The 16,147-nt window shown below is 43.2% G+C and overlaps 1 protein-coding gene across 4 annotated transcripts in view; it reads right to left on the bottom strand.

Annotated features, from left to right (window-relative positions):
* Positions 1-6,755: 6,755 nt before the first annotated feature.
* The window catches only part of PDE8A (phosphodiesterase 8A), a 156,617-nt gene continuing 147,225 nt past the window's right edge, over positions 6,756-16,147 (bottom strand). For 3 of the 4 annotated variants that reach the window (XM_014944422.1, XM_014944419.1, XM_014944421.1), the window contains exons 19-22: positions 15,788-15,920; positions 10,152-10,316; positions 9,127-9,256; positions 6,756-8,365 (exon numbers count right to left, since the gene is read on the bottom strand). In XM_014944422.1, the coding sequence (XP_014799908.1) occupies positions 8,259-8,365; positions 9,127-9,256; positions 10,152-10,316; positions 15,788-15,920 (535 nt within the window). In that variant the 3' untranslated portion in view covers positions 6,756-8,258. The remainder of the gene's footprint in view (positions 8,366-9,126; positions 9,257-10,151; positions 10,317-15,787; positions 15,921-16,147) is intronic. The other variant, XM_014944420.1, reaches the window with a different exon arrangement.

Genomic DNA, 16,147 nt, shown 5'->3' with positions numbered 1-16,147 from the left:
CAAGGCTCCTACTGCTGCAGTCCCTGAATTGCTCCATCATCCACCTCTTCCTGCATCTCCAGGAATGGTTCAAAAAGTCTCTAAAGTCAATTGCCTCTGCATTGAGAACAGCCAGCAATTCTTTCAGTGCTTTTGGAGTGCCGTTCTGCCTACCAGGAGGGCTGGCAGGATACTCTTCAAGTCCCTCAGTAGCATAAGCGTAGCTCTGCTTTTAGCTGTGAAGAGACTTTGTTCAAGGGCACACGAGGGTTCAATGGGCTTGCCAAGGTCAGGCCACAAACACAGGTATGGGGCTTGCCAGCCACATACCACCTTTCTTCACCCTTATACCAGTCCAACCCCCTCAACTCTTCCCTTCCCCAGATGGCAAGTATCTTAGTTATTTTTAAAAGATTTTCATGTATCTGTTAGTCTGCAAACTACAAACTAAATACACATTTCAAATGAAATGGCTAGGACTTTGACGCTTCTTAAAATATACATTTTATTATTTTCTGGTGTTTGCTATGAAGGTTTCATTTAAATTGTGAAGGTACACAGCCTTTACAAACTTGTTGAGTTAAAGGTTTTTGTTGGTGGTTTTATGTTCTGTTTCTTTCACGGCAGAGGAAAATACATAGGCTATAAAAGGTTGAAATTCGTTAGATGTTTAGTATTACCTCTTCATATATGCTGTGGAATGCTTTGTAGAAATACTATATAAAATAAGGCAGACTTTGACAGGGAATTCAGTCATAAAATTTCATGGGAGAAACAAAAGGTTCTACAAGTTCTGTGCCAAATTCCCACCCCAGGGTGGGACATGTGGCCTTCAGAAGCCCCCCTCCCCAGCGGCGCTCTCGGGGGACCCAAGTCCTTGTGATAGAGGCTGCGACCTCAGGTCAGACGTGGCGACCCTGCTGAATTTAACATATTATTTATTTTTGTAGCCAAGGGAAGATCAGGTGGTCGTCACTGGTTTGTGGGGGATCTACGGCCTTCCCTGCCTCTCCCGCCAGCACCGGCAGGGCATCGGCCGCGGGGGGTTTCCACAGGAGATACACAGCACGGCGGCGGATCCTGCAAGGCGATACGAGTAATAAAGATAAGAGGCAAAGAAAGCCGCGCACCCCGGGTACCCTCCGGCCCCCGGCCGCCATCAGGCTTCACCTCGTGCGGCCGCCATTTCCTGAGGGCGGAGGCCCCGCGTCGAGCCCCCGCCCCGGCCGGGGCGGGGGCTTCACTAAAATCAGTGCGTTGGGAAGGTTTTTTACTTGAAAGTCCTGAGCTACTGGGCTACTGGTTGGCAGATGTTTCTCTGTGGGATGCTAAGTGGGAAAAAAATCCCCAAAAGTCCCTTTTTTTCAGACCACCTTCTAGAAACACTATCGACTCTTGTTACAACAAAAGCAACACAAGTACCACTTTGCTAATACATACCAAGCCAGAGTTAAACATGTCACTGATATTTACTTAACAAATATTGTTAGGTATGTACTCTGATGTGGTTCAAAGAATACTTGTTTATTTAAAACAGCTTATTTTAAAACAAGGGGTTTTGTTTTCTTTCTTTTTTGTTCCTGGCGTGATAGAGCAGCTAAAACTTTCTGCTTTCTGACCTTGGCTTGTCAGAGATTTGTCATAACAGGGGACAGCATATTTGCACTGAGTCTGCCAGCACGGATTTTCAGGGGTGAGAGAGGCGGCTCACTTTTAGGGCTGGGCTGTAGTGAGGAGAATTTCATTCTGCTCTCACGATGTCCTGAAAATTCTATTCATGCAACTTACTTCTCCCTAACCATCCCCAAAAGCTGCCTCTGATGTTATGCATGCCATTCCCAGCCCAGCCTCGGTGGGGTGGCTGGGCACCTTGCCTGTTTCTTAGCACTTACATTCATGCTTTATCATTGCAGTCTTTCTTACTTACGGTAAACAGCGTCTGAAATAGCCGGCACCACCCACAGCCGGGGACAGGCGCTGGGACTCCGTGTGCGCAGCCGATGGCATTCGGCACTCCCGCGACTCTCGCCGAGGTCAGGACAAAGTGGCAAGGTGGGGGGGAGAGAATTCTGGCTTCTCAGGAGCTCTGACCAGCATCCCTGTAAAGCAGCAGTGACAAACCGTTATGAAAGCACTTGCTTTCTAAATTTCTCTTTCCACTGGTTTTGAAAGTCAGGATGGTTCAACCCAGGGCCTGGCATGCCCCAAGTCTTGGCCAGGGTTTCCCACGAGGTGGACACTGACAAGCCACTGAGCTTCCCTGCAACTTATTTTACCCACCTGCAAAAGGGCTTCCTGGGCCTCCTTGTAAAGCACTTAGGGATCTGTAAAGGCAAAGATTCATTTTCTGTAAAGGAAAATATTACATGTAAAGTAACATCTTTTTCCTTTTAGACAGAAAGGGACAGTTCTTGCTGGAGGTGTGAAGCAATATTCCTCACACATTCCACACTGCAAATACCAAGGGAATCTCATCAAACATACTCCATTTCATCTTTAGGCTTGAGACAAAGCTGTACCTCCTCCCGAGGAACTAGGGAGCTGCAGGATCACTAGGATGACGTCATTCTACCGGGTTATAAAACATGCTGCACGCTGAACTTGGCACTCAGCGTGCTCAGGTTAAGCTAAGAGCTAATGTAATGAACTCTGGGGAAGGATTTACATCAAATACCACTCTGGAATATTAAAGACAGACAGGACCAACTTCTCACTTGAATAATTACACACTGGCTAAATTCCTCCTTTCATTTCAAAACCAGGCAATCACATTTTCACGTCCTCTCTAAAACTGTGTGTATTGCTGTGCTATTTCACTACCTCAAGAGAAATGTATGTGATTAAAGGATGAAGTAACTTCTGTTAATTACCACGGGCTGAACTAGGATTAGTTCTAGCTCTCGCAGTGACTCTTGCTACTCGAGGGGGGGAGCAAGCAAACCAAGAAAAGAGATTCAAATTTCAACAAGTGTCCACAGCTGCTTGTCTTTGCTAACATAACCTCAGAGGCAGAGGTGCCTGCGAACACTCCTGAACTTCAATTTGCATATAGGAGTACAATGTAAAAGACCTTGCATACATATTCACACTGCACACAGTAGCAATGCAGTGCTCACAAGCTGTTTAACTCTGTATTCTCCTTCTGTCTGTAGGTACTAGTGTATGGCTTTCAGCTGTTATAGGGTATTTTTCCAGGCTCGCTTTAACTAGAATCAGAAAAAAGAAGATTTTCTTGTGGTAAAAGTTGTTGTAAACAGCAAGAGCTAGTTTGAAAGGCAGGATTTAGCCCCAGTGTTATGGCTGTGCATTTGAGGAAGATCCACAGCCAGTGTTATTTAAGGGAAGGACTCCTAGCAAACAGGAGATCAGAACAAAAATGGAAGACAGAGAAGCTGAGAGGGAAAAAGTGGAACATCAGAAGACCAGAAGGCCTCTTCCTGGCCTGAGAAAGACCTACTGTTAAACTACAGGCAGGGCTTGAAGGTCCAGGACTTCAAAGGTGTTTAGAAGCCTCAAACTCATTCTGCTTAGTGGCTCTGGGTCCTCTGCCCATTTCCAACTCGGTTGCCCTGCTTGTTAAAGAGGATGCTAACACACAGCTTCACAGGGTTTGCAAAGCTAAGTTCACTGAGGTTTGCATGGGAAGTATGAGAGGACGTTCTTAAAGATGTTAAACAGGGGGGAAAAAGGAAAACACGAGACACTTTGTCCTAGTAACATTCAAAGCAGGCACCAAAAGAAAGCATTCAGTGGAGTTACAACACAGAAGTCCTTTGGCCACAGAGCCATAGCTTCAGCAGAGCAAAAAATATCTGAGGCACCTGGACATCCCCTTTGTTCTGAACCAGCAGTACAGGCTGCACAGGGACATAGCAGTAATTTAAAAGCTCGTTTTCTGCATCCAAACATCGTGTCAGGATGAAATGCAATTCGTCCTGCTATCATTTAACGAGCACCCCTGGGATCACTGTACCTTGGAGGCATGATGTCTCACGTCAGCAGAGAGATTATTTGTTTTGAAGCTTGTGCATAGCTCTGAGACTTCATTTCAAAGTGCTCAATGCAGAGTCATGACTCAAACCCTTCTGGTCTCACAGAAGGGCACAACTGACTACAGTTTCCCAGTGCTGTTTCCAAGCATCCTGTAAGGGATTAGTAGATATTTAATTTTATTATTCTTTCTTCTCTTTTATTTAGGAATGGCTTTGTCATTGCTTCAATTCCTTCATGTTCATGACACATTTTCTTCAGTGTCATATCAATGATGTCTCTACTGAGACAAGCAAAGACAGCCACAGCAAAAAGCACTGCAACAGAATATGGCATTCATTCCATTTCAGGTGATTTTTAATTTATATATAGCCATTGGGAAAACCGTAGTATGAAACCCATCTTCAGACCTGTGACACAGTAGCTGTGCACAACGCTTGTCTGGTTTCTTCTCTTGTAAGAATAAGCAATTATTACCCAGAATTTTATACCTATCCCTTGAAGGGACTAAAGTATTCATCCAGGGCAATTTGCTAAGACGACAACATTTTTTTACGAGATCATAATAGTTCATACTCACCTGGAAGCAACTAAAGTGATAGCCAGGTTTAGCAGCGGTATTTCCTGCTCGAAAATATGCAGCATGGAAAATAGAGCAGATCATTCTGAATTGGTCATTTAATGCTGAATTGCTGAACCTTACTCAGTTTTAAAACACAAAGCTTTAAGATTAAAAACCTGGAGGTGCATAAAGGACCTCTCGTTCATCGTGTCTACATTGGAATTTACTCTTGTATTAGCATTAAAGCAAGAAAAAATGAGAAGTGTAGACCCTGCATAAGACTGCCAGCCTGTCTGAAATGGGGAATAATTTCAATCCTACTCTTTCAGTTTATTCCAGTGGGGAAAGACCATCAGTAAAGCCATGGTTTCTGTCCCCACCACAGCTCCATCACTGACAGTTCAAAATGCACAGCCAGAGGATACTGAAGGGTTCAGAGCAAGAGCATGTGATGTTGGCATGTAATCTTGGAGAAGAAAAGGAGATCCAGAGTGGCTGAAGAATTTGCAATGGGATCCAAAGACATTTGGATACTGGAGTGATGAATGTCACATCAGAGCTGTTATTGCTCCACTGGTGCATGGGCAGCAGCCTGGAATCAGCCCCGCTGAGCCCCCACAGCCTCACACTGCACAGAAGGGTGCAGTAGTTGCAGAGGGAAGCTCAGTGTGAAGAGGTTTTCGGTGAGGATCGGGCATGGTGGTTCCAGACTTTAATTATAATCTGTTCCTGGCAACAGCGAAATTCAGATGGACCATAGAATGATCAGAGCTGCAGTCAGTGGCTGTGAATCAGTGTTTTATGTTAAGTGAAATTATTGTACACCAATATGGACATAAATCTGGCTGATGCAGAGGGTTGATTAGCACAGCTCTACACTCCAAGTAATGGCATTAAAGATGCAGTGTGAATTTCAGGGAATTAATCATATTGATCACATCTTTTCAATGATAATGCATCCGGCATTTTTACAGCAGATTAAATGAACTGTTTTAACCATTCATTAATACATCCCAGAATATTAACTATGCTTATGAAGAAATAGTTTACCCTCTTCCTGCAGACATTCTCTGGACCCATATGCTGCTACTTGTCCTCTCCTATCCTTTCTGCAGCAGGTAAGTGATTGACGGTGTGATGCTGTTTCCTTCTAATGGAGCCAGAGTAGCTTTTCCTTGAACTAGGCACAGGAGCCTGCTGCAATAGAAGAGATTAACACCAGGTGGCAAATCACAGTTGATTACAATAGGTGCATGTATTCGGAAACACAATGTAATATTGCCAGGAAAACAATGTATCTGGCAGCCAACTCTCCCTCTCCTTCCATGTTCCCTTTGAAAATAGGATACTTGATTTTTTCAGTCTTCAGTGGAAGAAGACTGAAGGATCTGCTCCTTCCGTATCAATTGTAGAGTCCCTGGAAGATCAACAAGGACCCCCTGCCCTGCTATTATCACTGAGGCAGTGGGATGGCAGGATCTGTGCCCCACCAGCTTAGGCAATACACATGCATTGATGAACTAATGGAAATTACAAAAGGGAATTCCCTGGCCCAACAGCATATAACCCAAATACTACATAGGAAGGGAGAGCACACAAGCAGGGTCAGAGCAGTGGTGGCAAAAAGCATGATGCAAATATGAACAGTAGTGAGCTACAAGTGGTGGTGGCTCATGAGTCTCATCAGTTTGGAGATGAAGGAGGAACACAGAAACAGGTAACAACTAGAGAGGTCACCAGTTCCTTTCTTACCTGCTTCAAGGCTCCTACTGCTGCAGTCCCTGAATTGCTCCATCATCCACCTCTTCCTGCATCTCCAGGAATGGTTCAAAAAGTCTCTAAAGTCAATTGCCTCTGCATTGAGAACAGCCAGCAATTCTTTCAGTGCTTTTGGAGTGCCGTTCTGCCTACCAGGAGGGCTGGCAGGATACTCTTCAAGTCCCTCAGTAGCATAAGCGTAGCTCTGCTTTTAGCTGTGAAGAGACTTTGTTCAAGGGCACACGAGGGTTCAATGGGCTTGCCAAGGTCAGGCCACAAACACAGGTATGGGGCTTGCCAGCCACATACCACCTTTCTTCACCCTTATACCAGTCCAACCCCCTCAACTCTTCCCTTCCCCAGATGGCAAGTATCTTAGTTATTTTTAAAAGATTTTCATGTATCTGTTAGTCTGCAAACTACAAACTAAATACACATTTCAAATGAAATGGCTAGGACTTTGACGCTTCTTAAAATATACATTTTATTATTTTCTGGTGTTTGCTATGAAGGTTTCATTTAAATTGTGAAGGTACACAGCCTTTACAAACTTGTTGAGTTAAAGGTTTTTGTTGGTGGTTTTATGTTCTGTTTCTTTCACGGCAGAGGAAAATACATAGGCTATAAAAGGTTGAAATTCGTTAGATGTTTAGTATTACCTCTTCATATATGCTGTGGAATGCTTTGTAGAAATACTATATAAAATAAGGCAGACTTTGACAGGGAATTCAGTCATAAAATTTCATGGGAGAAACAAAAGGTTCTACAAGTTCTGTGCCAAATTCCCACCCCAGGGTGGGACATGTGGCCTTCAGAAGCCCCCCTCCCCAGCGGCGCTCTCGGGGGACCCAAGTCCTTGTGATAGAGGCTGCGACCTCAGGTCAGACGTGGCGACCCTGCTGAATTTAACATATTATTTATTTTTGTAGCCAAGGGAAGATCAGGTGGTCGTCACTGGTTTGTGGGGGATCTACTGCAGTTCTGGTGCTCAGACAGTATACATTTCTTGTTTATTCTACTATTCTCAAGTGAGGCCTTTTCAATAAAACTTATTTTAATTAACATAAATCAGACAATATTTAAACATACACATCTATCCTTACAGTGCAATAAAAATGTATCATTGTATAGTATTTTGTATTTGCATTATGAAAATAAAAGGTCTGTACATCAATTAAATGTATATTAATGAGTATGAATCATGTAAATTTGTAATGCATCTAAAGTTGGCTTTGGCTTTTAAGTATTTATAAATTCATAGAAAATATTGAACATCTAACAAAATAAATAAAACATATCATTTTAATCATAGATGCTAACGATCAACCTCAAAAATTCTTGTGTTATTTTTTACATTTGCTACTAAATTTCTTAAGGAGAACTCACTTTCAGTAGTGCTCAGAAGTGAATGATTGCACCTTCTGTGATGTGAAAAAATAGAGTACATCTATTTTTCATAGATCAAAAATTCCTTCATAGAGAGTTGCATTTTAAATGTCTGATTGTTCTACGTAACTGTCTTAAGTGCTTATAAAAAGCATGTAGCTTTCTCATAAAAGCTGTGAGTCTCTATTAATAGATACTTCTTTTTCACTTGCAGGATCGAGGATTAAGCAAAATCTTCTAGTGAATGTCCTTTTTATGAGGATTCTTCAAGGTCTTCCAGCTTCACACACTGGTATGAAGGTATCGCAAAAATATGTTCACTAATAAACCCTCTTCAGTACAAGGACTGCAGCAATCCAGTGTAATTCCACTTGACGGGCTTATTTCATTGGAGTCCACACATGGTAGTTTGTGGAAGTCAACTGCTGACCTCATGTTCTCTTGAATTTGAAAGTTCCCCAAGCGCATGGGCTAGCCTTACTGTAATACTGAAGAGACCAAAACAAATCTGAAATCACATGAATAGAAGTGAGCTTGAATAAATATGCATTTGGTTAGTAAATTACACACCATGGTCTAATTGCTATTCTGGTGGTGGTCGAAGGCTCCGCAGCTTCCTTTCATCTAGTCCTTTCCAGTATTTAAAGTTATTATCCAGATGCTGCATCAAATTTGGCAGGTCTGCAAATGCTAGGGAAGAAAGGGCAGAGTGTATTTAGTTTGCAGAATTGAAACAGTCACATGATTCTGTCTGCTTTAATATCACTTGAAATGTCTGGGCAACTGTGTTAAGTAGGAAAGCTTAAATCTGTCATAGTGATACTTGAAATGGTTTTGGCTGCATTGCTCTCGTCACTCATGAATCACTCAGGCCACTCAGAACAGTTCTGTAAGCCTACTTAATACCGGTATTGCAAGTCCCAGCAAAGGGAACCAGTTTTCCAGGAGGGGCATAGCTAATTATGCTTGTAATTATTCTACTTCATCAAATCTCAGTCATATGTCATGATCTGGCATTCAGGAGAGTCACATTTCTGACCACTTTTACCACGGAGACAGCACTTGGAAGGAAATAGCTGCTCCCCCAAGCAGTTTCCAGACTGTAGAAATTTGTCTTGAAGAATAACTGATATTAACATGGACAAAATGACTGTGCCCAAAGTGCTATCAAGGAGAACATGTTCCGTTCCTCATTTACAGAGAAGCAAGTTTAAAATGAAGAAAGTTAAACATTGTCTGAATCTAATATATTAAAGGGAAACCACAAGAATGGCTTGTAGCAGTGTCAAAATACTTCTGGGCAATAATGAAGTTATTAAGCTTTCTTGAACTGCAGAAATCTTCCCTTTTCTCCTCCTTTCTTTAGGAGCCATAAGAAAGCAATTTTATATCACAGTAGTTTCAAATGTTCCCAACATTATTTTCAAGAAATATAGCAGAGTTTTGCTTACCATCCCATGCATCAAACATATCAGTGATGAAGTAATCGATGAATGATATTTGGGATTTGGGGATGCTGCAAGTATTTCTGTCAAAAACGGGCATCACGACAGGTAAACCTTGCCTCTTTTCTTCATCAGTCTGCAAAAAACACTCGTGATTATTCATCTAAGACACATTCTGTTAATGGCCTTCTTTTAGCAGCAGATTGTTTGGCACTGACTAGAGCATGCAACTGCTAAATAAACAGAGGAAGGTGAATAAATCTGAAGAAGCAGCAGTTTAATCTTAAGCACCTAGTTGTCCAGGTTTCAGCCAAACAGCAGGTGAATAGTGCCTTCCAGTGTTTCCTACAAAGTGATACGTTCACCTTCTGCACCTGCACACAAAGCTGGCCCCAAGTAACTTCACACCTTACTGGTAAAGTTATGACTGTTTCGGAGCAAAGGGATGCTCAGCCATTATCAACCGCTAACGGAAGCGACATTCTGTACAGCCCAGAGAGGGCAAAATATCTTTTTAATCCCTTTTCCCCCCTTGAGGTACCAAGTCCCAGCTGCACTATTTGGTTTATCATCAGTAATAATGACTCTGCCTTCTCCCTTTCCCCACCTGCCTAAAACCTTCCTTCAGCACAGCGTGCTCTGGTCCTACAGCATCTCCTGGAGCCAGTGCTCTACCCATGCTAACACTAGGACCCGGTGATCCTATTCCTGAGGCGCAGCCAGCACGTGGGTACACAAAGGCACCCTTCCTCTGCCTCTTGTGATGGGAATGCATCTGCAGGCAAAACTCAAAAAGCCCTGCTCCAAACTGAACAACTTGGAAGCTTAATTTTTCCAAAAACTGCACTGTAGAAGTTGTCAAGAAGACATCTAGTCTTGTAACGGCGTGAGTGACATCCCATCATTTAAAATAAACAAGTTGTTATTTTTCACAATACGTAATACAGCCTCAGATGTCCCGGGACACTGGCAGTGTACGCACACTTCTCTTCCCTCACCTGGAACCTCAGCAGTGTGTTTTAGCTGCTTACCTGTGCGAAGTACTCCTCAGAGATCCGTCCAGCCCACTCTATGCACTGCTCTATGGGCCGGCAGGGGTTGGAAATGTCAGCACACTTTATCAGCATGCGTTTGATGAGGATACGGTTTTCAGGAGACGTGAGAACAGTTTTGATTGACTCTCCATCACCATTATTCTGTAACATTTAAGAATGAAAAACAGTCCATTAGCAAGGTCTCTGGGCACTTAACTCCATAGTTTTGTGCCTTGGGAATGCTTTCGGCAGATCCTGCAGGGCTCAGTTGTGCTACTGGCTACCATATTTGACGTCCAACTGAATTTAGAGGGGGATTATGCATGCTAGCCACAGCTCTGAACTAGCACTCAACTCCAGTTTCTGGGTTCAGTAGCTATCTTTGTGACAGAACTCTTGGGAATCTTTGGGCAAGTCATCTAATCCCTCTATGCCTTGTCTGCCTCCTGAAAAGCGTGGAGAGGATCCATTCATCACTACACACATAGTGATGAGCACTGTGTAAGCAGAAAAATGTAACTCTCTGCTGAAATCCAAGGATTAATGGACTTGCACATTAAGAGTGGAATAGCTGGCTTAAAAAAAAAAAAAAAAGACTGACCCGAGATGCACGATCATCCTCTGCACGCAAACCTCATCAGTGTGAGCATCCATCATTCTGACAGCACTGCTCTGTCAGGAGAGTCACATCCCACGCTGCCTCCCAGGCACGCTCCCCACCCCTGCCACTGGAGCCCTGTTAGTCCACCAGTCTCTGACCTGACTGGGAACTGTGCTCTCTGAGAGTTTATCAGTATTAAAGAGATATATTAGAAACATGCTTCCGAACAGCCTCATCTTTCCTCTGCAAGTCTAGGAAAGTTTTCAGCCCACACAAAGCTTATATTTGGTTCGCAGGCTGCACATACAAGCGCGTCAACAGCACTCTATATTTGGAGCCAGTATATAGCTAATATGAGTAAAGACTCCGATGATCCAGATTAGAAGCTATTTTCTGTGGAGCTCTGATGAAGTAAGTTTCCAAAGGACAGAGATTCAGGATTAAAATCTCTTAGAAAAATTACCTGTAAGTACAACATTATTGCTTGACTCTTTATGGGTAGGTAGGTACAGAAATTTATACCACCCTCTACTCAGAATAGAAATTCTTTGAAGCAAGGAATATACTAGGCTTCTCTGGCACCTAACAAGGTCCTGGTCTATGGTCAGAGCAGTGAAGAATTAACAGCAATAATAATTATAATAATGGGCCTACAGTATGAAGAGGGAGATACAAAGCAGCAGAAACTTTCTGATCTTTTATTATGACATATTTTTCAAAAGGAAGTTATTGTGGGGAAGAAAGTCCTTCCTGAAGGAAGGAACTGGCAATAATAAAAAAAATATTATTTGGTATTATACTGGCTCAGAAACTTCAGCTCCACACTTTCTACCAAAGTGAGACTCCCAAACCAATTCTTTTCCCTGACTTTTAGATATATGGAAGGGAAAATAGAGTGGAAACAAAAGCGAGGTACATACATCTCAAAATTCATGCCAAAATTATGTAAGAGAAAGCCAAAGTAAAGTGATAGAAGCTCCAGAAACATGAGCAGTGTGTAAAAATTAAGCATGGGAAATTATCAGAGGTCATTCAGTTAAGGGTAGCAGAGAATATCCTAGTAGATAAACCACCAGGAATCAAGAAAGGATGTTCGCTTCCATGATCTGTTCAAACCAAGGGCACAGTTCTACTTGCTGGATGCGGATGTCTTGGGAATAAAATGTGCTAACTGTGCTTAGTCCTGGCATCCTGCTCAGAGTGCAGAGGTGTCTCTGCATGTCAGATGTTGGCTTCCTGTCACAGGCTTAGGTGACATCATGAAGGGAAGTGGGAGGATAAAGGATGCTGGAGCTGGAAAGGATTTTTTTCAGTTTATGAAACAAAAGAAGAAAGGAAACAAACAGAGCAGCTTCTCAGCATGGCTCTTTGAACAAATATGTATAAAAATAATAAATAAAAAAAATAAGTGGAACTGTCCCATTTGGAACACAGGGTTGGCAGCTCAGCCTGCAAACACTACACTGAGTCACTGCCATGACTGGAAACCAGTCCAGGAAACACACGCTGCCGCTGCAACCAGATACACAACCAGACTCGAAAGAGGATCTGCCAGTGTTGTTCTGCTAGTAATGAGCACAGCAAACGACTGGTTTTACCCACTCACACATTACATGCCTTTTAATAGGAACCTCCTGAACTGAAAAACTCCCAACCAAAAGAAGGGAAACACTTTGCTTCTTGTTTTCAATAAAAACTATATAATCTTTGTCTGTATTCCCATCCTTGGGCAGAATTTGCTGTGAACCACAAATGTCTTGTGGGGCAGATTATTTCCCTGCAGCTCTGGGGGCTCAAAGGCAGAATTAAACTTTTGTTTGATTTCTGTGTGTCACTGTATTTTTACTGTTTGACTGTACAGGTCCAAGCCCCATTCTTCAGCAGCAACAGCTATTCAGCTCTCCATAACAGGCAAGAAGAGGAGTTTGGCTCTTTGGATGGATGGTGCTGCTCAAAGAACTGCTGCATTCTGATGCTTGGGGCTGCGAGGAGGGGCAATGCACACTGAGCCAGGCCAGTACAGAGCCCTCCAGCAGGACCAGGTGCCCCAGAGAGTTACAGACCCCCCAGTGGCAGCCGGGGCAGGGCAATGCACCCAGCAGCAGCTCCCCCGTTCTCCCTCTGCCCGTCCTCTGCTGAACGCTGCTACACGCATGCAGAGAGGATGCCCAACTGCATCCCTGCAGACTCTCAAGAGCTATAAAGACAAGGCATTTCTCAGGAGTACTGAGAGAACTGGGGGTGAGCAGCGATGCGGGATGGTAGCACTGGGAAGAGTAAAGGAGCTGCCATCAAGCAGCTCCTTCATCTGCAGACTGTCATGCGTAGACAGCAAAGTGGACTGGCTTTTCCTGGCTACCTCACTTGCCATCTACCAAGCATTGCTCTCCCTTCTTGTTTGTTACAATCAAGAAACTGAGCAGAGAAACATTTAGCTTCACAATTTTCCATCCATTTTTCTGTCTTTACGTTTCCATTAAAATATCCTGAAACAAACAAATCTCTATCAGGCATTCATAAATAAATGTATTAGCGTGTAATTTCTTAAAATTGTTCTAAGCAAAACTGGTTTTGTGGAAAATTCCACAATCATAAATTAATATATGTATACATTTAAAAAAAAAGTCTACAATGAAACAGCTTGATCATCTACAGCTACAGTTGTAGGCTAGCCTGCAGGCCGACACTTCACATTAAAAGATTTTGTTTAATGCTGTTCATGACTGCCAATTTAAATTGTTCAGTTGAAGTTTCCCCACCAGGTGTCCGCCTCAGGCAAAGATTTTTTTCCCCCTGAAAATTGCAGTTAAAATGTTTTGGTGGCTTCTGAATATGAGGTTGGGGGAAATAAGCTCTTTGTGCTGATGTTAAGAATTATCGCTGGTTTTCTTTTTTAATACCCTCACATCTTTATGAGTGAGGACCTGGAATTTAGTTGGAGTGATGATTTGGGGGTAAACCAGTCACCACCCTTGTGAAAATCTGCTGGACGAGTTACAGACTTCAGAGAAAAAAGCTGTGGTTTGTGTAGACTCAATAGGGATTGCTGGAGCCTGGGAATGAACAGGACTCTCCCTGCAACTGTAATTCCTGGCTGTGCTGGACCAGGCACTGTCCCGGCCCTGGTTTTGTAGCTAAGAACAGGGAGCCTGTCCCTCCTGTATTTGTAGTGAAAAAATACCTGCAGAAAAATGTCAGCAGGGAAAAGGAGTTTTGCCCCATTTGAATGCAAAAAAAGGTGAAGAGAAGGAGGAGGGTGGCACAAAATTCTTGGGAACTGCAAAGGAGAGAGGAGACTGACAAACAGACATGGAAAAGGGGAGGAAGGCTGAAAAAGGAGGGACTGGTTGAGTGCTGAAAAACAGCAGAGGAAGAGAGGCAGAGCTAGTGAGAAGCCAAGGAGCACAACGGTGGGTGAGAAGTGAAAACAGCACAACAAGACAGCAGGCAGGGAAGGGGCTTTGAAGTCAGAGCAGGGTCAGAGAAAAACAGAATCTGATGATACAATTAAAATCTGACTGCATCATAATGTGCATGTAAATGGAGTCATTTGGTTGAAAAGCTGGTAGTAATCCTGTCACTTGGTAACCTTTGACAACAACTTTACAATTTAAGCCTGTTTTTTCACCATCCTTCCTTTATTTGTAATAGGTAGGAGACCGACTGTGCTAAGCCTCAGCTATTAAATGATCAATCTAAGGACAAATGTGTGCACAAACTAGTTCGGTCTTCTCTAGGTTCTGGTAGCAGGGAACAGGCGCTTGTAATGAGTGTAGGTAAGTCCTGGGCAATAAACTTCATAATTACACAGGGACTGATACAGCACCCACAAAAATCAAGAGTATTAGTCTCTCTGTGACTTCAAGCCACATTCTGCACCATGAGGCTGTCTGGGAAAAATACTTCATAGCCACAGACTTAACAGCCTTTCTCTTAGTTTAGTCAGTAAAACCAGTATCCTACTGGGACTTTGGCTTCACATTCACATAGTTCTCATTAACATCGGTGGGTGCCAAGAACAAAGCTAATTCTAGCATATACTCCTGTGGACAAAGGTACTCTCCTCCAATTAAGCTCTGATCTGCTTCTGATGGGTGAAGGAACAAGACCTGTTCCTCTCCCACCTTCAGACAATAAAAAGACCTCCCCCCATCCCTGCCCTGCCCCATTACACACAACAGTCATAAATGTGGGTTTCTAAAAAACATGGTAAGAAAACACAGAAAACCATTACAGCTCCTGCAGGACATTGCCACCAATGCAAACTTTATTATAACTGTTTCTGAAAATCTTTTTGCAAAAACCATTCCAACAAAATTATACGCTGCTCTTACTGGCAAAAAAACTGCTGGTTGAAGCTGTTATTGAAACTGGTGTGGTTTTTCAGAATGAGTTTTAACAGGCAATTTCATTGTGTCCATGGGGTTCCAGATGGCTATTGATTAAGTCTATATGATACATAATGCCACCATCATCTATTTGAAAGATTAAAAGAGAGTGTAGACAGAAAACCCATGAGTGCTGCCAGGCAGCACTGAAGGCCCTCATTTCCAGAGAATGCGCCATATGGCAGTCGATATACCTGCCCTTAAGCTACACACAGCGCTGCCCATCGGGAGGGAGGGACTAATTCAGCTCCTGTTCTGAGGCAAATCTTGGCCCCTTTGCAGAAATTGCCAACAGCAACACCAGGTGTGCCGCAAGCGCTCTCTCCATGGGAGTGACCGGGTTCATCAAAATGGCATTTTTAACAGATAAATATACAACTTGAGCTTCTGGTCCCAAGTAAAACATCACAGCCCGGCAAGATCCCCACAAGGATCCAAGTGAGTTCGACTCATCCTCAAAATGTGTGATGACCACATTAAGCGGAAGGGCATTCAGACCCACCGGTGAAAGACACAATTTCTAGTCTCTCTTTCTCCACGTTTCTGATGAACTTTCTCAGAACACCACTTGGTGGGATTTCCTACTGCCAAGGCTTCCCAGTCCCTGCCTAGTCATTTGAAGGAGGATTTGTAGTGTTGCTTACCCCATTTTCTTCTAGCGCTGCCAAAGGTTTATTAATGCTGTTGACAAACTTGTTGACATGCTCAAAGTGCTTTGTCATTTCTGTTGCTAAGACCATGTCAATAATGGCTTGGCGAAGGGTTCGATACTCATTCCTGTTTAAAGAAGGAAACAATTAAGAATGCTGGCTAGTTCACAAAGGGCTGCTTGCTAAAACAAGTCTAACAAAAATGCTACAGACCATTTCCGTTGAAGAGAGGTGCTGGGGAAAGAAAGAACAGTAACGAAGGCTTGGACAGCTGCGTCTATGCTAGATGAAGAACCGTTTGGTGTGCACAGACCTATGTGCTACAGGCATGACTGATCTCTGGGAGAACCAGTG

The sequence above is a fragment of the Calidris pugnax genome, unplaced genomic scaffold (assembly GCF_001431845.1).
Source record: "Calidris pugnax isolate Ruff unplaced genomic scaffold, ASM143184v1 scaffold70, whole genome shotgun sequence".
In the NCBI taxonomy this organism is placed as follows: domain Eukaryota; kingdom Metazoa; phylum Chordata; class Aves; order Charadriiformes; family Scolopacidae; genus Calidris; species Calidris pugnax.
This window is presented reverse-complemented; position numbering and strand designations above follow the sequence as displayed.